Consider the following 18,511-nt stretch of genomic DNA (forward strand, 5'->3'; position numbering starts at 1 on the left):
GAAGCTTTCCAGGTTCCCAATATATCCCCCTTGACCGATGCGTTCTACGCACTTTGCGTATTCAAGTCTCCTTCTTTCTCTTTCACCACAAAACAAAGCAAACAAAGACCTACCCACCTCAAGTACGCTAGCAGTTAAAACTCCGTTGACTAATAATACAAATACTAGTATCTTTTTCTCAAAAATGGTCTAAATCTTGCAGCATTTTCTCACCGGAAAAACTTCCCCGGCTGACATTTAGAAGCTACTCCGGTGGACTGCTGTGGTAATATGGTAACATTTCCTCAAATGGGTTTTTGAATCTGACCTCTGTTGTTGCAAAAAGTTGTAATCTTGAAAAACCCCAATTTAAGCTCTTGGGATTTTAATTGACAAAAGATGGGGTTTCTATAGTTTATGGGTTTCTCGTGATTTAGCTTTTGTAATCTTCTTTGTTTGGTGAATTGGAATACTTCTCTTTGAGATCTGATGAAGAACTTTTTTCCTTCTGCGGAGTGATTTTTTGTTGGCTTGTTTATGCTTGAGTTTCTATTTCTTTTTGCTGAAGATTCAGAATTGATTAAAGCTGAAAGATTTATTCTTTTTGTTGGTGTTGCTTTTGTACCTTTGGAAGATTAGGTTTTTAAGGGTTTTTCTCTGTTTTCTCTGATGCATTTAGAAGACAGGAGTATGGTTTTGATTAAAGTTGAATGAAACTTTTTGACTTGTAGGAAGTTGGTTTTGTAAGCTCACAATGAAGAGATTGAGGTCTAGTGAAGATCTTGAGTCATGTGGGGAGAAAGGTCTGTTGAAAGATTGGGCAAGAAGGGAGGAGGATCCGAGTTTGCATCGCTCGTCTTCCCACAGGAGCTTTTATTACAAGTCTGAGAGTGGGAGAAAGGGATTGTCTTCGTCATCGTCTAGGTATGATCGGTTTGAGGATGACCGTGAAAGTCTGAGACCGATAAAGAAGCGGACAGATTATGATGCGGACAGCTATGATAGAAGAAAGAATTACGATCGATACAGTCATAGTAATGATAGAGGGGTTCTGAGCTCTTCTCCACGGGGTGGATACGGTGCTGATCGGATTCATAGGTCAGAAAGTTTTTCTGGCCCAAGGAGGGAATTCCCTAAGGGGTTTAGATCAGAGAGGGATAGGTCCAGGCGGGAGGGGAGTGTGTCATCATGGCGCAGGTTTGGTGGCGGGAAAGATGGTGATGAAGGTACAAGGAGTGGTGGAGATTCAGCAAGAGGAAGTAGAACAGAATCAGAAGATATAGGGAAGGCAAAGTCACCGCCGGGATGGAGAGATGCAAAATCACCTGCTTGGTCAAAGGACTCTGGTAGCGAGCAATCAAGGAGTGTTGAAGTTAAAAGAAGTGATGCCTTGCCGATGGAGAGTGGTGGACATAGCAGTGAAATGGAAGAAGGGGAACTGGAGCCTGATCATCCATCTTCTGCAGCTGAGCCTGCAGCTGAAGATGAAGCTTCCGATGAGATGAATCCCTCACAGAAGGAGAATGAGAGGCGAGATGATGGGGTTAATTCCTTGTACGAACAGAAAGATGAGCTCAGTAAAGTAAGTGCTACTGCTGAGCAGTCGGAAGAGACACAGTCGGATAATGTCCGAGACATTTTCAAGGATGGTGATGGTTTGTCTGATCATCAAGGCACTTCAATGGGGCCTAGTGGCATGGGAAATGGAAGTGAAGCCGTGGTAGATCATGTTGGTGAAAAGAATGACTCCACCAGGAAAAGCAGTAGTGGGGAAGAAGAAAAGAATATAGATGCTGAGAAGCTACCACCTAAGAAAAGGGAACAAGTGGAGGACAAGAGTAGAGATGTTGAATCTAAGGTAAATCGTAATGACGTTCGTGAATTAAATAGGGAGATTGCTGGGGAAGGTGGACCGCCGGGCTCTGTTTCTTCTGTCGCACATGAAGATGTATCACAGAGTGTCCAGGACAAGGGCAAAAGTGTGGCTGTTTCGCCTGGTAATAACACTGTCCCTCCTGCAGATTGTTTGAGGATGGAAAATGAGTCAAGAGGCATTGTACCTTGTGGAAACTCTGTTATGGAAGGACCAAGTAGCAGGGGCCTTGAGTTGTTCTTGTCAGGTCCTGTCAAAAAACCTGAGAAAGCAGAGAAATTTAGTAATTCCATGACCAAAGATGAAAAGTTTGATCTGGAACCACTTGAGCTTTCTCTTAGCTTGCCAAATGTCCTGTTGCCTATTGGTGCACCGAAAGAAGTCCAGCCTCCTGGTTCACCTAGTCAAGGAAGGAGTTTCCAATCCTTTGCCAGCTCATTTCGCACAAATTCTGATGGCTTTACCATGTCTATGTCCTTTTCAGGATCACAACACTTCACTCATAATCCTAGCTGCTCACTGACACATAATTTAGTTGATAATGAGCAATCTGTTAAAAGTCGCCCCCTCTTTCAAGGTGTCGATTGGCAAGCCCTTGCTTCAAATGAGCAGAAGAATAATGACATCCCAGGTTGTCAAGGCATAATATTATCAAATGGAACTGGATTGTATCAGCAGTCTCAAGGAAATTCTAGTGGTCAAGCTGTAGGAAAACATCTCAGAGCTGCAGAGGGAGGCTCTAGATTGCCTGTTGGGCTAGACAGGCAACTAAGTACTGGTAAAGCATCTCGTCATCCAAATGGAACTAGATCTCCTACACAGAGTGTTGGCTCTCATGAAACCGGATCAGAATATAATAAAGATAACAAACAATTAATTAGAGCTAAAGATAGTAGCTTTTATAGATTCGGTGGTTCTGATGGCAAAGAGCTCCCATTGGCTGTTGGAGCGGACTTTGTTGAATCAGTAATCACCACTATGGTTTCTGAACCAATACATGTGACCGCCAGGAGGTTTAATGAGATCTCAGGGCAACATTTGCTTTGTCTGAAGGAGGCTGTCTGCGACATCATTACAAATCCTGGTAAACCCTGGCAGCTTAGTGCTCTGCAAAAGGCACTGCAGAAGAGGTCTGACATCACTTTGGATACACTTCTGAAATCCCACAGGAGTCAACTAGAGCTGTTGGTGGCTCTGAAAACTGGTCTCCAAGAATTTCTTCGACAAAGTTATGATATTTCATCATCTGATTTGGCAGAGATATTTCTGAATTTAAGATGTAGAAATCTGACTTGTCGATCTTCGTTGCCTGTGGATGAATGTGAGTGCAAAGTTTGCTTGCAGAAGAGTGGTTTCTGCAGTGCTTGCATGTGTCTTGTGTGTTCCAAGTTTGACATGGCATCTAATACGTGTAGCTGGGTTGGATGTGATGTATGTCTGCATTGGTGTCATGCTGATTGTGGGCTACGTGAATCTTACATCAGGAATGGACGTAGTGTTTCTGGTGCAAAGGGTAGTGTAGAGATGCAGTTTCATTGTGTTGCCTGTAACCATCCATCTGAAATGTTCGGCTTTGTAAAAGAGGTTTTCCAAAACTTTGCAAAGGAATGGACGGCAGAAGCACTTTCCAGGGAGCTTGAATATGTGAAAAGAATTTTTTATGCCAGCGAGGACGTCAGAGGGAAACGCTTGCATGACCTTGCTAATTATATGCTGTCAAAATTGGCAATTAAGGCTGACCTTCAAGAAGTTCAAAGTCAAATTATGCATTTCTTGCTGACTGGTGAGCTCTTGACCGTTAATCAGCTTTTCTTGATATTCTGTTAGCAAATGATCTTTTTCTTGAGTGCAAGATGGATTGTCAGCTGGTAACTTTGTTGCAGAAGTCTCTATTGTATCTCTTTCCATGATAAGATATAAATAGTAGAATCTTGGAAGTTTTTGCCTGAAGCCCTTAACATGATATGTATGCCCCCTCTTTTTCTTTCCTATCTTTCCCCACCTCCTTCCTCCCTAATCATCTTCTGTCTTATCCTACCTAACAAGCCCCTTCTGGCCTTGTCCTCTTTTATCATAGTCGGGTTGAGGGTATAAGTTAGAGTGAGCAAACCTTTACAACAATAAGAGAGCAAAATTCAATGCGGGGTTATAAGTTAGGCAGTGGAAACCTTGCTAGTTACAAATTCGTACTCAATTTAAGTTGAAACTTCTTCGGTTTTATGTAGAACTTTAATCCTAATGTAATAGAATCTGAGTAAGGAATACCATGCCAAGAAATGTACCCATGTCTTTTACTTTTTGTCTTGTCTTCCTGGAAGTTAAGTGGGTTTCCTTCACTTTTATAGAAAATAGTAAAATGGTTATCAAAAGAAGAAAGAGTAGAATGGATTTGCTGCACGTGCATAATGCACTTATGTGAATAGTTTTCATGTGTGAACTTTTATTTAGTGGTATGAATATTTGATATTAGAATTGTATCAGTCTGTTTTAAGTGACAGTTAACATTTCCAGACATTTCTTTTTTGATTAACACTGTTAACATTTCCCGTCATTTCTAACTGTTTAACATGTTTCTACAATTACTGTCATTCTATATGGCTTTCATATATTTCAATAATTGAAATTTATTTAACTATTTTAATATTAGAACAGATACTGCAATTACTTATTGTAAAATAGAATCCTCAATTGTTTGTTACCTATAGTGTTCTTATTTTGGTTAAATTGGTATTCTAAGGTTATTTCTCCTTCACTCCATTTACAATTATAGCTTTTGCCTTCTATATGATTTTTCCTGCGTCAATTAATCAACTGTCTCAATTGGTCGATGTCGGCTATGCATCATATTTAGACTATTTTTAGCTGATGATAAACGTACCAAAACCCTGCTCCTTTATCCGGATTTGGACTGGTTATGCTTTGCCGGGCTCACATAAGTGGACTAATATTTGCTTTTCTATTCATGTGACATAATTCCTATGACATTGATTGCTGGTGCCCTTATCTACTTTTCTACTAAGGAATAGAAATTGGAAGCTTCATTGTGCTGCTTTTGAGTTGAAAATGTTGAAATATTACTTTAATGGTTTTTTCACTTGTCTCTCCTCTCCTAACTGTGGACGTCCTTGAGACTGTCTAGTTCTGTCACTCCCAAGTCCTAATGCTAATGCTCAATTTGATACGGATGTTTCATTTTAACTGTGAATGCAGAGCCTGATTCAGCCAAATCTGAAAATGTTCCAAATATTCAAGGAAAGGAGTTGCCAACAAAGAACCACGAAGGGAACAATGGTGTTGCTCGTCCCAACCAGGGAACGATGTGGTTGAAATCTGTTAGTTCAGAGAAGGCTCCTCAAGTGGAAAAGCCTACAGCAGGTTTGCCTTCAAGTTTTGATAGCCTCCGGAATGACAAGCAGGTGATGATTTCGAGCTTTCAGCCAAGTGTAGAAAAGGGACCAGTATTTGATGAACTAGAGAGCATTATTAGAATCAAGCAGGCTGAAGCCAAAATGTTCCAAGCACGAGCTGATGAAGCTAGGAGAGAGGCTGATGCTCTGAAGCGCATTGCTGTAACAAAGAGTGAAAGAATTGAAGAAGAATACATAGCTCGAATCACAAAACTGCGATTGACTGAGGCCGAGGAGATGCGGAAACAAAAGGTGGACGAGCTGCAGTCTTTAGAAAGAGCTTATCAGGACTACTTCAATATGAAAATGAGAATGGAAAATAACATCAAAGATTTGTTGTTGAAAATGGAAGCTACTAGAAGGAATCTCAGTTTGTGATTAATCAGTAGCATCTTGTTTAGGACAACCTTGGTTTTCTAAAATCAGTGTTTGCAAGGTAGAAACACCTAATATATTAACTTGTAGGTGTTCTTTAGTCTAGTTTTCTTTGTCTTCTTTTAACCAGAATCTGTACAGAGACCCCCTTATGTCTTTATGTTAAGATGAACTCCAGTCATGGACAGGATGAGAAAGTAGAGATTCAACACTTGGTTATCTTGTATCCAAATGCATTCTTTTCCCAATAGGGAATCCCAATAGAATATCGTCCCTGAGGAAGAACAATTTAGTTTCTGGATAGTGTATGACTACCGTTAGATCTTTTTTTTTAAGTACCTTGATCGTTCTATTGGGTACTTAGTACTTCTTACCGGTGCAAGTAATAGGTAACTCATATGGCGTTTTTTTGTCTCTAGTGGATTGATTTTTCCCGACTTCATTGACTAGGCACTCTTGGGTGACCTTGGTCACACTAACTAAAGAAGTATAAGGAGAAGTTTAACCATTCAAGGCAAGATGTCACGTCCTTAGTTGTTAACTAGGTACACGTGCGACACTTGACAACTCGCTCACGATCTTCCACAATTTGCTCACGTTCTTGCTATGTCAAGTCAGCCTTACTACACTCAGGATCGCTAAGAAAATGGAAGAAAGAAAGAACACAAGAGAATTGTTAAAGGAAGCTTTGTATTAGAGAGCACTTGAATTGTTTGCTTGATGAATTACAAATGAATGACCCCCTTTATATACTAGTCTCCTAGGGGCTAGTGCATAAATATTAATTAGTACACAAGTCCTTGATATTTACAAGATAAAAGCTTTTTCTAGAATTCTCTACAAGTCTAGAAGATTCCAAGGACTTTCCTAGCAAATCCATAAGGATGTAGGTTCTTCCTAAGGAAATGTCCATACCTCTCTAGAATCTTCTCACAAATGCTAGCCTTCTTCTTATGTAAGCTTCCACATGACATTAATATATGCCAAATGGCGCCTATGTGGCATGATGACATGGCGGGTCATCACACTCTCGCCACCCAATATTGCGACGACCGTGGCACAATGCTGCTGCATAAACTCTCGGATCTTATCTTTGAATTGTCACAAGTCTTCATATTGTTCCCATGTGGCCTCCTCCGGTGATTGCCCTTTCCAATGGACGAGGAACATAGCGGTGGCTTTTTGCCCTTGTTTTCGCCTGGCCTGGTAATCTATGATAGCCTCAATCTCCCGATCATGCGAGGCGGTGATAGTCATTGGCGCCCGACTTGATTGGCCCCTACTCGGATCATCCTTATCTTCATGATATGGCTTAAGCATGCTGGCATGGAAGACAGGGTAGATCTTAAGATACGATGGCATGTCAAGCTTGTATGAGATCTTGCCTACCTTGGCGACGATCTTAAATGGCCCCTCATACTTGCGAATCAGATTCTGATGCATGCCCCGTAGTGCCTTGAACTGTCTTGGGTTAAACTTCACCATGACCATGTCCCCAACTCTATAGTATGTGGGACGCCGCTTACGGTCCGTAAACTTCTTCATCTTCTTAGCTGCCTTATCCAAGTAGGACTTAGCAGTGTCGAGTTGCTCCTCCCATCCTTTGGCCATATGATAAGCCCCCAAACTCTTTCCCTCGAACGCGGCTGATAAGGAATGTGGAGTTTGTGGTTGTTAGCCTATGGCTGGCTCAAATGGTATCCGTCCCGTGGACTCACTCCGCTGCAAGTTATAAGAGAATTGGGCGATGTCTATGAGCCTTGCCCAATCTGTCTGATGCGTGCTTACATAATGCCTCAAATAGCATTCTAGTAAGGCATTGACTCGTTCCGTTTGTCCATCCGTCTGTGGGTGGAAACTAGTAGAAAAGTGCAGCTCCGTACCAAGTATGTCAAACAACTCTCTCCAGAAGTTTCCAGTAAAGCGGGGGTCTCGATCACTGATTATATGCCTTGGTAAGCCCCAATACTTCACCACGTTTTTAAAGAATAACTTGGCGGCTTCCTTGGCTGTGCAACCTGGTGAGGTGGGCATGAAGGTGGAATATTTGGAAAATCTATCCACGACTACCATAATAGTACCATAACCGTCGGACCTGGGTAGGCAAGTGATAAAGTCCATAGTCACGCTTTCCCATGGACGCTCTACAACTGGTAGTGGCTCCAAAAGTCCTCCGGGCTGTTGTTGCTCAACCTTGTCCTGCTGACATACAAGACAAGTCTGCACATAACATTCTATATCATCTCGCATGCGTGGCCAATAGTAGACTGACTCAACCAAGGCCCTGGTGCGACGTTGGCCTGGATGACTAGCCCACATTGTATCATGACTCTCCCTTATGATCCGCAGTCTAATGTCTCCAAACTTAGGCACGTAGACCGCCGACCCGTGGTAAGCAATATGCCGTCTTCTACCCAAAAATATATCGTCTTGCCCTGGTTGGCTAACTCGATAAGTTGTTTGGCTGCTGGATCATGTTGCATGCCTTCTTTTATAGCCTTCCGAATATCCCATCTCGCTGAAGTGATTGCAGCAAGCTCGGCTTTCCGGCTCAAGGCATCGGCTACAACGTTACCTTTGCCCGGCTTATACTCCAGCGCATAATCAAACTCGACCAAGAAATCCTGCCACCTAGCCTGCTTTGGTGTGAGCTTCTTCTGTGTCTGAAAGAAGCTAGTAGCCACATTATCAGTCTTGACCACGAACCTCGACCCGAGAAGATAATGTCTCCATGTACGAAGGCAATGCACAATGGCAGTCATTTCCTTCTCTTGTACCGTGTAACGCCGCTCCGTCTCATTTAACTTGCGGCTCTCAAATGCTATGGGATGCTTATCCTGCATCAGGACAACCCCAATGGCAAAGTCTGAGGCATCTGTGCGTACCTCAAAAGTCTTGGCAAAGTCAGGTAATGCCAAGACTGGCTCCTCTATTCCAACTGCCTTAAGGCCTTCAAACGCCTTTTGACAATGCTCCGTCCAAACCCGTGCTGTTCTTCTTTAGCAACTCAGTCAATGGTGCGGCCTTTGCTGAGTATCCACTGATGAACCGACGATAGTAGTTAACAAGGCCAAGGAAGGATCTCAACTCAGTTACCTTTATGGGTGCCTCCCACTCCTGGATAGCACGTACCTTACCCTCGTCCACGCGTAGCTCGCCATTGCTAATGACATGGCCTAAGAAGTGCACCTTTGATTGTGCAAACTCACACTTCTCTCTTGATGTATAGCTCGTTCTTTCGCAAGACTTAGAAAACCTTCCTAGATGACTATCATCTAGGTAGACTACCACGAACTGATCAAAGTAGGGATGAAAAATCTTGTTCATAAGGGTGCAAAATGTGGCCGGTGTATTGGTTAAGCAGAAGGGCAACACCAACCACTCAAAGGCTTCCATATCTCGTCACACATGCTATCTTTGGCTCATCCCCTTCCGCAATGCGAACCTGGTAGTAGCCCTTTCGAAGATCCACCTTGGTAAAGTACTTGGCTTGCCCAAGTCTATCGAACAAGTCAGCAATGAGCGGGATCGAGTACTTATTCTTCACGGTGACCTTATTAAGTGCTCGGTAGTCTATGCACAAACGCAACGATCCATCTTTCTTCTTCTGGAACAATACTGGTGCGCCAAAAGGTGCCTTTGATGGGTGAATGTGACCTTCATCTAGCAGCTCCTTCAATTGTTTCCTGAGCCCCTCTAGCTCGGGAGGTGCCATATGATATGGGGCAAATGCAGGTGGCTTAGCCCCTGACTCCAAATCAATCTTGTGATCCACCTCTCGCCTGGGCGGCAAGTGCTTAGGCAACTCCTCGGGCATGACATCTTTGTTTTCCTTAAGCAACTTCTCTATGCAAGGCGGCACTGTCCCTTGAAATTTTTTGTCTTCCTCTAGACTTGCAATGATTGCCACGAACGTCGGCTCCCCCTTCTTGATCCCCTTGACAACCTGCATAGCTGATAGTTGTGCTTGGATTTGTCCGTGTGGTATAGTCACTGTAGGTACCATGCAAGCTCCTTCTCGCTCCATAACCAAGAGACGTTGGAGGTAGGGGTCGATTAAAGTATGACAATGTCTAAAGAACTCTTGCCCCAGTATGATGTCAAAGATATCAATAGTGGTTACGGTAAAGTTTGTCATACCTTTCCAAGTTCCCAATTTGACATCAACTCCGTTAGCTACCCCACGAGCATTCTGTATATCTCGGCATGCCTTCTTCTTATGTAAGCTTCCACATGGCATTAATATATGCCAAATGGCGCATGTAGCATGATGACATGGTGGGTCATCACAAAGATCTCTACAATTAGTCATCACTACAATAAGGAACCACTCAAGGCTGGTGAATGGGGTACTTCTTATAGCCTGTTTGGCCAAGCTTCTCAAGAGGCCAAAAGTGTTTTTTTTCTTTCCAAAAAACACTTTTTTTCCTAACTTGAGGTGTTTGGCCAAGCTTATTTGGGGAAAAAAGTGCTTTTGGGAAGAAGCAGAAGCATTTTCAGAGAAGCAGAAAAAAGTAGCTTCTTGAGAAGCTTGGCCAAACAGTAGCTTGTTGAAAAAAGTAGCAGAAAAAAGTAGTTTCTTGAAAAAAGTAGCTTTCAGAGAAGCATTTCCAAAAGCAGAAGCTGGCTTTTCTTCTTACCTAAAATACCCGTAACAAAATATAGTGTATACCAAAATAACCCTTATAAATATTAATTTATAAATATTTCTTCTAATTTTTAGGAAAACTTTCTAATATATAGTGACTTGAGGTGTGAATGCTTTTTATATTTGTTGAAGAAATTTTAATATATTTAACTTATGTTATTAGAATTAAGTACTTTTTAATTTTATTTTCATATTTTACTTAAATAAAATGATTTTGTTTTTAATTATTGCATGTAATAACAAAATTTTGAGATTATTTATTTACTTATAATATTAATTATTAAGTAAATCTATTTATGTCATTATTCGTAATTTGACACTTAAAAGCACTTTCTAAAAAGCTTGGCTAAACACAAATTATTTCTCAAAAGTGCTTTTCAGTCTGATTAGCCAAACACAAACTGCTTCTCTCCAAAAATACTTTTGAAAAAAGCACTTCTCAAAATAAGCTGATTTCTCAATTAGGAATTATTACCCATTTTGCCCCTTGTGCTTTTCGCAAAGGGTAACTGAGATATTCTTTTTAATCTTTTAAAAATGGCAAGAAACAGTTTATATTTTGATTGAAGTAACCTTTAATACAATTTTGGTTTTTCTTTTTTCGTACTTAATTTATTTGTCTTAAATTTTAGAGGAAAAGGGGTGTACACTAATTGTAGAAGTTTAACTACATTTTCAAAGTCGTGAACAAGACTAACTACAAAAATATAATTGCATTTAACTAGTATTTAATTAGCAGTAAAATTAACAATCCATGTCTGTAATGGCAGTTTCATTTGTTAGCAGTCAAATTTTCAAGAAACCAACAAGCTCATTGGTTTACAGCCGCGTAAAATTCAACACACATCAGCAATTAACTTCAAAGAACACTTTCAAATTTCTGATCTAAGCAGCCAGCTAATCGTAATCTTCATCAGAGTCATCTCCATCAAACTCAGAATCATCAGTAGGTTCATTATCAGAATCACTGATAACATATGTTGTCTTCTTCCCACGAGTTACCCTAGCTTTTGGAGCCACAACAGCTTCATTGACTTCATCCTCTAGACTGCCCAAAGAAGAAACAGGACTCACGTCTTCATTTTCCTGTGAAGTACTACCCTCCTTGTTCTTTCCCAGAACAGAACCACTTTTCTTGTTAAATGGGGATGCCCTCATTTTCCTCACTTTTTTCTCAGGTGAGCTATTATCAGTATTCTCTGCAGGCTTCAGAATTGATGTTATGAGTTTCTGACCAATACCTACTGATTGCTTATTACCTGGTCCTCTTTTCTTTGGGGGTTGTTTAGTTGCTGCTGGTGCTGCTTTCCTCCCTCCTTTCTTTTTCCCTCCCACAGCTACTTCTGGCTCAAACTCATCATCATCACTAATTTCAATCTCATCCTCACCTTCAGAAACATCTGCAATGGATGGCAGAGTCTTCTTTTTTGCAGCAGCTTTTCTAGTAGGTGCTTTCTTTTGAGCTTTTGGGGCTTCAGTCTCCATCGCTGCAGGGGAAGTGGTCTTAAGTTCTAGAAGACAAACTGGTAATCATGAAAATAGTTTATTATAGACATCCCTTAATATATTATAGGACATTTGACTTACCTTCTGTTGAGTGATCTGGGGAAGAGTTAAGATTGTAAGCTGCAAGTCTGTCTTTCAACGCTAGCACCTCATCATCTTCTTCTTCTTCTTCATCTTCAACTGCAATAGGTTTTGCCTGCTGATCACAGGGATCGAAGGTTAATATTTCATTTGACAACTATAATAACGAAGAGAAACAGAATTTATGAAAAATCTAATCAAATTCCACACAAAAAAAAAATCAAATTCCACACCTTTGCAGGAGCTTTCTTCGAACCTCCTCTGGCTTTTGGTTTCACAACTTCAGTAACATTGGCTGGAGACGAAAGGAAAGAAAACCCAATTTAGTACACATATCAATTATCCATGAAGATTACAGCAAAAGCCATGACAATTAGATACTAACCTGTTTCCTTTGTTGAAGCAACTGACACGTCCATTGGTTCAGCAGTAGACTCCACTACACTAGCCTTCTTAACATTCTTTCGGGGTTTAGGCTTCGGTGCCTTTAACCCAGCTGCGTTCATTACCTTCTTCTTTATCTTCTCTCTAGCTTCCTCTGTCTGGATATCAATTTTGTCTTGTTCCTGAATATACACAAGCATAAATTAAAATGAGAAAGGAAAAGCATTCGAAAAATTCGGAAAGAAGGAACAAACTTTCAAGAGCATACATCAAGCTGTTTCTCAAGGACATCAAGATCCTTCAACCACAAAAGCTTTGGAGTTGCATTTCTCATATCTTCAACCTCACCATTCAGTTTATCCCTCTCAGCACACAGTTCTTGAACCTTCTCAAGAGTCAATGTTCCTATTGCCATCGACAGCAAGTAGTCATAATCACCTGCCCTAACTCCTCTGTTTAACTCCTCTTCGCTATCTTCTGCATCATCACTTGTGTCTGCAACAACAGCTTCAACAGCCTTTTTCTTGGGGAAAGGAGTAAAACCTTTCTCCTTCAACTCAAGCAATAGATCAGCTCTCTTCCTGTTATTCACAATGATTTCTCCTTTCACAACTCCAAGGATGAATTTCACCTTGTTCTCAATTCGCAGCAACTCCAATTCAAGAATCTCCAACAGAGCTCTCTGCACAAGTTACAAGTTTACAGTCAGTGGCCAGCAATCAGGAGGAAGAATGTATAGCTAGAAACATATTCAGTTCATTTATTTCATTAACTTGCCTTTCGTTTCTCATAATACTCGAGTCTTACATGGTAGAACTCCTCAAGGACTGCAGTAAAAAAATGTGAATGGTCAAAAGCAACATATATTTTCTGCTAATCTAATGTATTTAGTTGGAGTTACGTACTGTCTTCTGGGTTGTCATATTTCTTAATTTTGCCCTTAGAGTCGAAAAGGTGCATATTGCTGGTGCTTATTGTAGTAGCCAGCTTAAACTTTTTAAGCAAACCCTCTTGCTGGGCTAAAATCAGATTCTCCTCAGACAAGATCACTTCAAAACATACAGAGTTCTCATCACCATATGCTCTGACTTCCTGCAAGGAGAAGCTTCTTATTACTTAGCAACATTCGAAGTACTGTTATAACAAAAAATAATTTAATCAGTAAGGAACTCAAGGGACGTACCTTTATGAAGGGATCCTTGGCCTTGTCATTTGAGACTGTCATGGACTCCAGAAACTGCTTATAATCCTCTGTCCACCTCCGGACTGGCAACTCAGAAATCCTAAGAGTCGTTTCATTGAGCTCTTCTATAATACCAGTGACAGTGTAGGTAGCTCCGGCTTCTTTTGTTGCTGTTTTCTCTATTGTTCCTTTGAAACCTTTATACCATGGATCCATTGGTTCCATAGGCTCATCATTCAGCAAACGCCTTACATTAGCAACAAGGTCTCTTGGATTATAATTTGGAACGTATGAACTCCAACCTGTCCCTATACCTTCACTGCCATTTATAAGTACCATTGGAACGATCGGCACATACCTGAGAGCAAAGAGAATCAACTGTTCAGTTATTTGCATCATTTGATTTTTTCTTCACTAGAAATGAAGGTATAACTTACCAAGTAGGTTCAATAGATTGACCATCTTCATTCAAGTAATCAAGAATTGTATCATCCTCCTTAGGAAACAGAAATCTTGCAATCGGTGAAAGCCGAGTGTAAATGTACCTAGAGCTTGCATGATCTTTGCCTCCCTGCAATATAAGGGCAGTGCGGTATATGGATAAATGAAAAGGAAAGGAATCATGTTATATAAAAGTAAGATTCAACAAATGAGATTTAGTTCCTCACCATATTACGAGTGCCAAATTGACCATTTGGTTGCAAAAGATTTACATTATTACTGCCAACATAGTCCTGTGCCATGCCAATGATGGTGCTGCTAAGACTCTGTTCACCATGGTGATAAGCTGAGTGCTCAGAGACATAACCAGAAAATTGGGAAACTTTTGCTTCCTTAACAAAGTTCCTCTTAAACGCACAGAACAGAATCTTCCTTTGACCCGGTTTCAAACCATCAAGCATTGATGGAATAGACCTTTGAAGATCGGCCATTGAAAACAGAATAAGCTCTTTGTTAACAAACTCAGTGTATGAGATGTACTTTTCTTTTTGGTCTAGATGGGTACCAGGCTGCAGAGTACAGAAGTTAGAGAAGGATCAGTCAAATCAGGAAATTTGGATGTATTGTAATCAAAACTAAAATAAAAACATTGTTGGTCCTAACCTCAAATTGCCTAAGCCAATTCTTCCTTGCTTCTATCTTTTTCTTACTGAAAGCAAGTTCTATTGATTCCCCATCTTGGTTATCCGCCCAAATAAAATCTTTCCTGTGTTTCTGAAGATCTTGGAAGTACTCTTTTCCTTCCTTTGAAGTACTTGTTCCCAACCCCTATCAAAGCAGTTAAGAGAAAAATTAGCAGAAAGCCAAGTTTGATGGTTTCATGAAATGTTTGGTTGACAAACCTTATAGTACTTAATCGACCAACCGCTTGAATTAGCACCCAAACTCTTTCTCCACGACTCATACTCAGGCATGGTATAAAATGACAGTATCTTCCCACTTTTATGAGTAGCCTGCAAAACAATAATATACAGACTAATGTATTTAATAAAAGATCGTTTGAACCTGATTGTGGAGGTAACTTAGGCTATTTAAAAAAGGGTACAAAATTCACCTTCACAATTGGTGTGATGAACTCAATCAAGAAAGATGGAACTTTCAGCAAGGATGGCCAAAAAGTGTGGATGAAATTAATTAAGAGACCCTTGATATGTGAACCATCATGATCCTGCACAAGTATAAGATATAGTTCAATTACAGCGAACACAGTAAAACCACAAACCATTCAACATAATGGATACTGTTGAAAAAGAAAGGGGCACCTGATCTGTCATAATCATTAGATGACCATATCTGAGTGATTTTACGCTGTCATATTCTTTGCCTGTCTGAAGTCCAAGAATCTTCTTGATAGCCTCAATTTCTTTATTTTCTGAAACCTGCTTATGACTTGCTTCCCTTACATTTAGCAGTTTACCCCTCAAAGGGAACACGCCATAGTGATCACGCCCAACAACAGATATTCCAGCCATCTGCAAAACAGCTCAGTTCCCTTAAATACACATCAAAACTGGTATTCATCATAATGAGGTTAAATAAAGTTAAAAAGAGTAGCATACAGCAAGAGCCTTGGCTGAATCTCCTTCAGTCAAAATCAATGTGCATTTCTCGGAGTTCCTCCCTCCTGCATCATTAGCATCTTCTAGCTTTTCCACTTTGACCTTCTCAGATTTTTTTCCATCTGTCTTCTTAAGGTCTTTGCTATTCTTAAAGTCTGCCCAGGAGAGTAGAGTTTCCACAATGCCAATATTCTTCTCAACTGCAAAATTATAACCAAAATCACAGACTTAATAAAATTGATAGCATAATTGGTCTTCGCAAGAATCAAAGAGAACGACTAACATACCTTTCTTTAGAAAATCTGGTTGAAGTTCACATTTCGAACCGAAACTGCTCTGACGCAGAGTCAAGGTTTCTTTAGTTTGTGAATCAAAAGCAGGATTGTCAATGAGAGCATTAACAAACATCCATAAATGGTTCTTCACTGCGTGGGCTTTGATGTTAGCATTTTTATTCTTCTTGTTCACTGCACCCATTATGTGGTTTGCTATCTGGTTGGCCACATAATCAACATGAGTTCCACCCTTGATTGTAGCAATGCTGTTTACAAAACTGACCTGCCAAAGTTATCATGCTGGACCATGTTAGTTTCCGACCTAAATATTTCATAGATTACAACAGTAGTTTTGGCTCAAGCAACTTGTCACCATTACCTGTTGAAATTGCCCTTCACTCAAACTCACACATATCTCCCACCTTAATAATCCGTCCGCATCTGTAACTTTTAGGAACTCCCTGCAAAATTATTGAATGTTAGCATACATCTCAAACTAAATGGCCTGATAAAGAAGTAAAGAATAGAAAATTTTAACATTTAACCTTTTTGCATCAGTAGAATCTAAGAAAAGCTTGCAATACTCTTCAAATGATTTGACAGGAATGCGTTGTTCATTGAGTTTGACCTTCACAGTCTTTCCAAGGCATCCACCCAAATCAATCACTCTCTTTCTCATTAACGCAACTACATCTTCTTCAAGGTGTTCCATGTTAAACTTTGCCAGGTCTGGCTTAAATGAAACTTTTGTCCAATTCTCGCTCGCTTTGCATTTTGTTATGATTGGTTCACCCTTCTTTCCCATGTTGCTAGAGAAAACCTTCATTGTCACGACACAAAGTTCACTTGTTTAAAAACCAGTAATCAGCTGACAATCAAGCAACTAAAAAAAATACAACTACTAACTATTACAAACAGCCATGAATTACTGCTTTCTCATCGTCAATGGAAAATAGAAGCTTAATCAAATATCCAAAGTTTCCATTATCCTGACTATTAAGATCTTCAGCCTGCTCGAAGGATTATAATTAGACATCGATAAAGTCCATTATCCTAATTAACAAGCTCTTCAATTCCCATTAATAGTTGCAAATTAACATCAGTAAATTCCATTAATCTAACATTAAAATTAAATGATCAATAAGTGCCACTATCCTAGTTCTAAGCTCATTTACCTTCTTATACAACTAAAACTAAGTATCATAAACTCCATCGTGATGATTAAAATTAGGTATCAGGATGTTCCGTAACAAATAAATTAGATATTTTAAAACTCCTATCCTCATTGTTTATTCAAAATTTCCAGTATCAAACAACAATATGTATCTTGCTTCTAATTTAGTGTTTCATGGACTCAGAAATTAAAATTCGCACAATAATTAACATTTAACACAGTACCTACAACGTTATTAGCCCTAAAATCACATTTTCCACAACTCATCAAAATTGACCAAATATTAAGCAATAATATTAAGAAACCCTAGAAATGCGAGAAATTACCTGCTTATATTTCTTCTGGCGCTTCCCATCAGCAGTTTCAATAACAAATTCAGTCGAAAAAATATTCGTAAGCTTAGCACCGTAACCATTTCGTCCACCAGTGGTCTTCTTCTCAGCATCATCATAGTTACTACTAGTCAACAAGTGCCCAAAAATCAATTCAGGCACGTAAACACCTTCCTCTTGATGGATCTCTACAGGAATACCATCACCGTTATTATAGACGCTAATGAAATTCTGTTCGGGATCTATCACCACTTCCACTGCGTCCATTTTAGGGTCACGTTGTTTGTTATCAGCCGCATTGACTAAGATCTCGTCGAAGATCTTGTACAAACCGGGCACATAAGTAACCGGACGATGGGTCATCTTATCATTTTCCCATACCCAAAGTGTTTGCGTGTGTTTTTCAACGGATCCGATGTAGGTATCAGGTCGAAGAAGGATGTGTTCGAGTTGAGTTTTCTTTTGGTAGGTTTGTTCAATGGTTTTGCCGTTTGTTGCAATGTTGGCATTGCTGCTTGATTGGAGTGGGAGTTTTTTGGAAGCCATTGTTGTAGAGGAGAGAGAGACACAGAGATGGTGTCTTTTGAGGGAATTTGGAGAAATTTGGGAGAGGAGGTTAGGGTTTATAGTACTGAACGGGCGCTTTAACGGTAAAGTAGAGGAATTTGAAATTTGAAATTTGAATTCTGGATTGGAGGGCTGAGATGAAATCCGACGGTGGTTAACTGTTTCGTCGACGTGTACCTCCATTGCAGTGTGGGTAACTGTGCACTGAGTTAGTAAAAAATATTTATGCTCAGTTATTTTGTATAAAAAAAATTTATACTCAGCCTCTATGTGGGGTCAAAAAAGAGTGGACCACATTGAATTATATGTACGCAAATAATTCTTTATACAAAATTAATTACTTAATATATATGATAACCTTACAAAATGGAAAATAATCATTTTAATAAGTCCAAATAAAATGATAGAGTTTGTAAAAACTTGGTTTGTCTACCTGATTTTTGGATATTTTGACAGATTTTTCAATTGAATTTGAAAAGCTTCATAAAAGATCGAATAGTTTCTTTCGCAAAACCACAAAAATAATATAACTATCTTAAAAAATTCAACGATATATATAGCCAAGCAATAGTCTGAAGATGAGTTTTGGGGAAAAAAATTATATGGACGAGCTGGTCCTTAATTTTTGCAAACTCTAAGGGGGTAATTGGGTCTCCCACATTAATAA

General features: G+C 39.8%; 2 protein-coding genes across 4 annotated transcripts; one reads left to right on the forward strand and one right to left on the reverse strand.

Moving 5' to 3' along the window:
* Positions 1 to 5,931, forward strand: LOC107792934 (protein OBERON 4). 2 transcript variants are annotated; one of them, XM_016615197.2, is made up of 3 exons: positions 1 to 273; positions 711 to 3,635; positions 5,063 to 5,931. In XM_016615197.2, the coding sequence occupies exons 2-3, from the start codon at positions 734 to 736 to the stop codon at positions 5,635 to 5,637; spliced, it is 3,477 nt and encodes a 1,158-aa protein (XP_016470683.2). In that variant the 5' UTR covers positions 1 to 273; positions 711 to 733; the 3' UTR covers positions 5,638 to 5,931. The 2 variants fall into 2 exon arrangements, with proteins under 2 accessions (XP_016470683.2, XP_016470684.2); XM_016615198.2 differs by having other exon boundaries at positions 1 to 265.
* A 5,108-nt stretch (positions 5,932 to 11,039) lies between these two features.
* LOC107792933 (DNA topoisomerase 2-like) lies at positions 11,040 to 18,031 on the reverse strand. Of its 2 annotated transcripts, none has more exons than XM_075244202.1 (19): positions 17,272 to 18,031; positions 16,317 to 16,591; positions 16,151 to 16,232; positions 15,784 to 16,054; positions 15,497 to 15,696; positions 15,200 to 15,409; positions 14,992 to 15,105; positions 14,780 to 14,890; positions 14,541 to 14,705; positions 14,105 to 14,446; positions 13,874 to 14,007; positions 13,437 to 13,794; positions 13,159 to 13,345; positions 13,031 to 13,080; positions 12,522 to 12,935; positions 12,255 to 12,435; positions 12,103 to 12,164; positions 11,870 to 11,984; positions 11,040 to 11,769 (listed from the first exon to the last, which is right to left on the reverse strand). In XM_075244202.1, the coding sequence occupies exons 1-19, from the start codon at positions 18,025 to 18,027 to the stop codon at positions 11,180 to 11,182; spliced, it is 4,617 nt and encodes a 1,538-aa protein (XP_075100303.1). In that variant the 5' UTR covers positions 18,028 to 18,031; the 3' UTR covers positions 11,040 to 11,179. The 2 variants fall into 2 exon arrangements, with proteins under 2 accessions (XP_075100303.1, XP_075100302.1); XM_075244201.1 differs by having other exon boundaries at positions 11,870 to 11,987.
* Positions 18,032 to 18,511: the final 480 nt, after the last annotated feature.

Source organism: Nicotiana tabacum, chromosome 22 (assembly GCF_000715075.1).
Source record: "Nicotiana tabacum cultivar K326 chromosome 22, ASM71507v2, whole genome shotgun sequence".
NCBI classification, from domain to species: Eukaryota; Viridiplantae; Streptophyta; class Magnoliopsida; order Solanales; family Solanaceae; genus Nicotiana; species Nicotiana tabacum.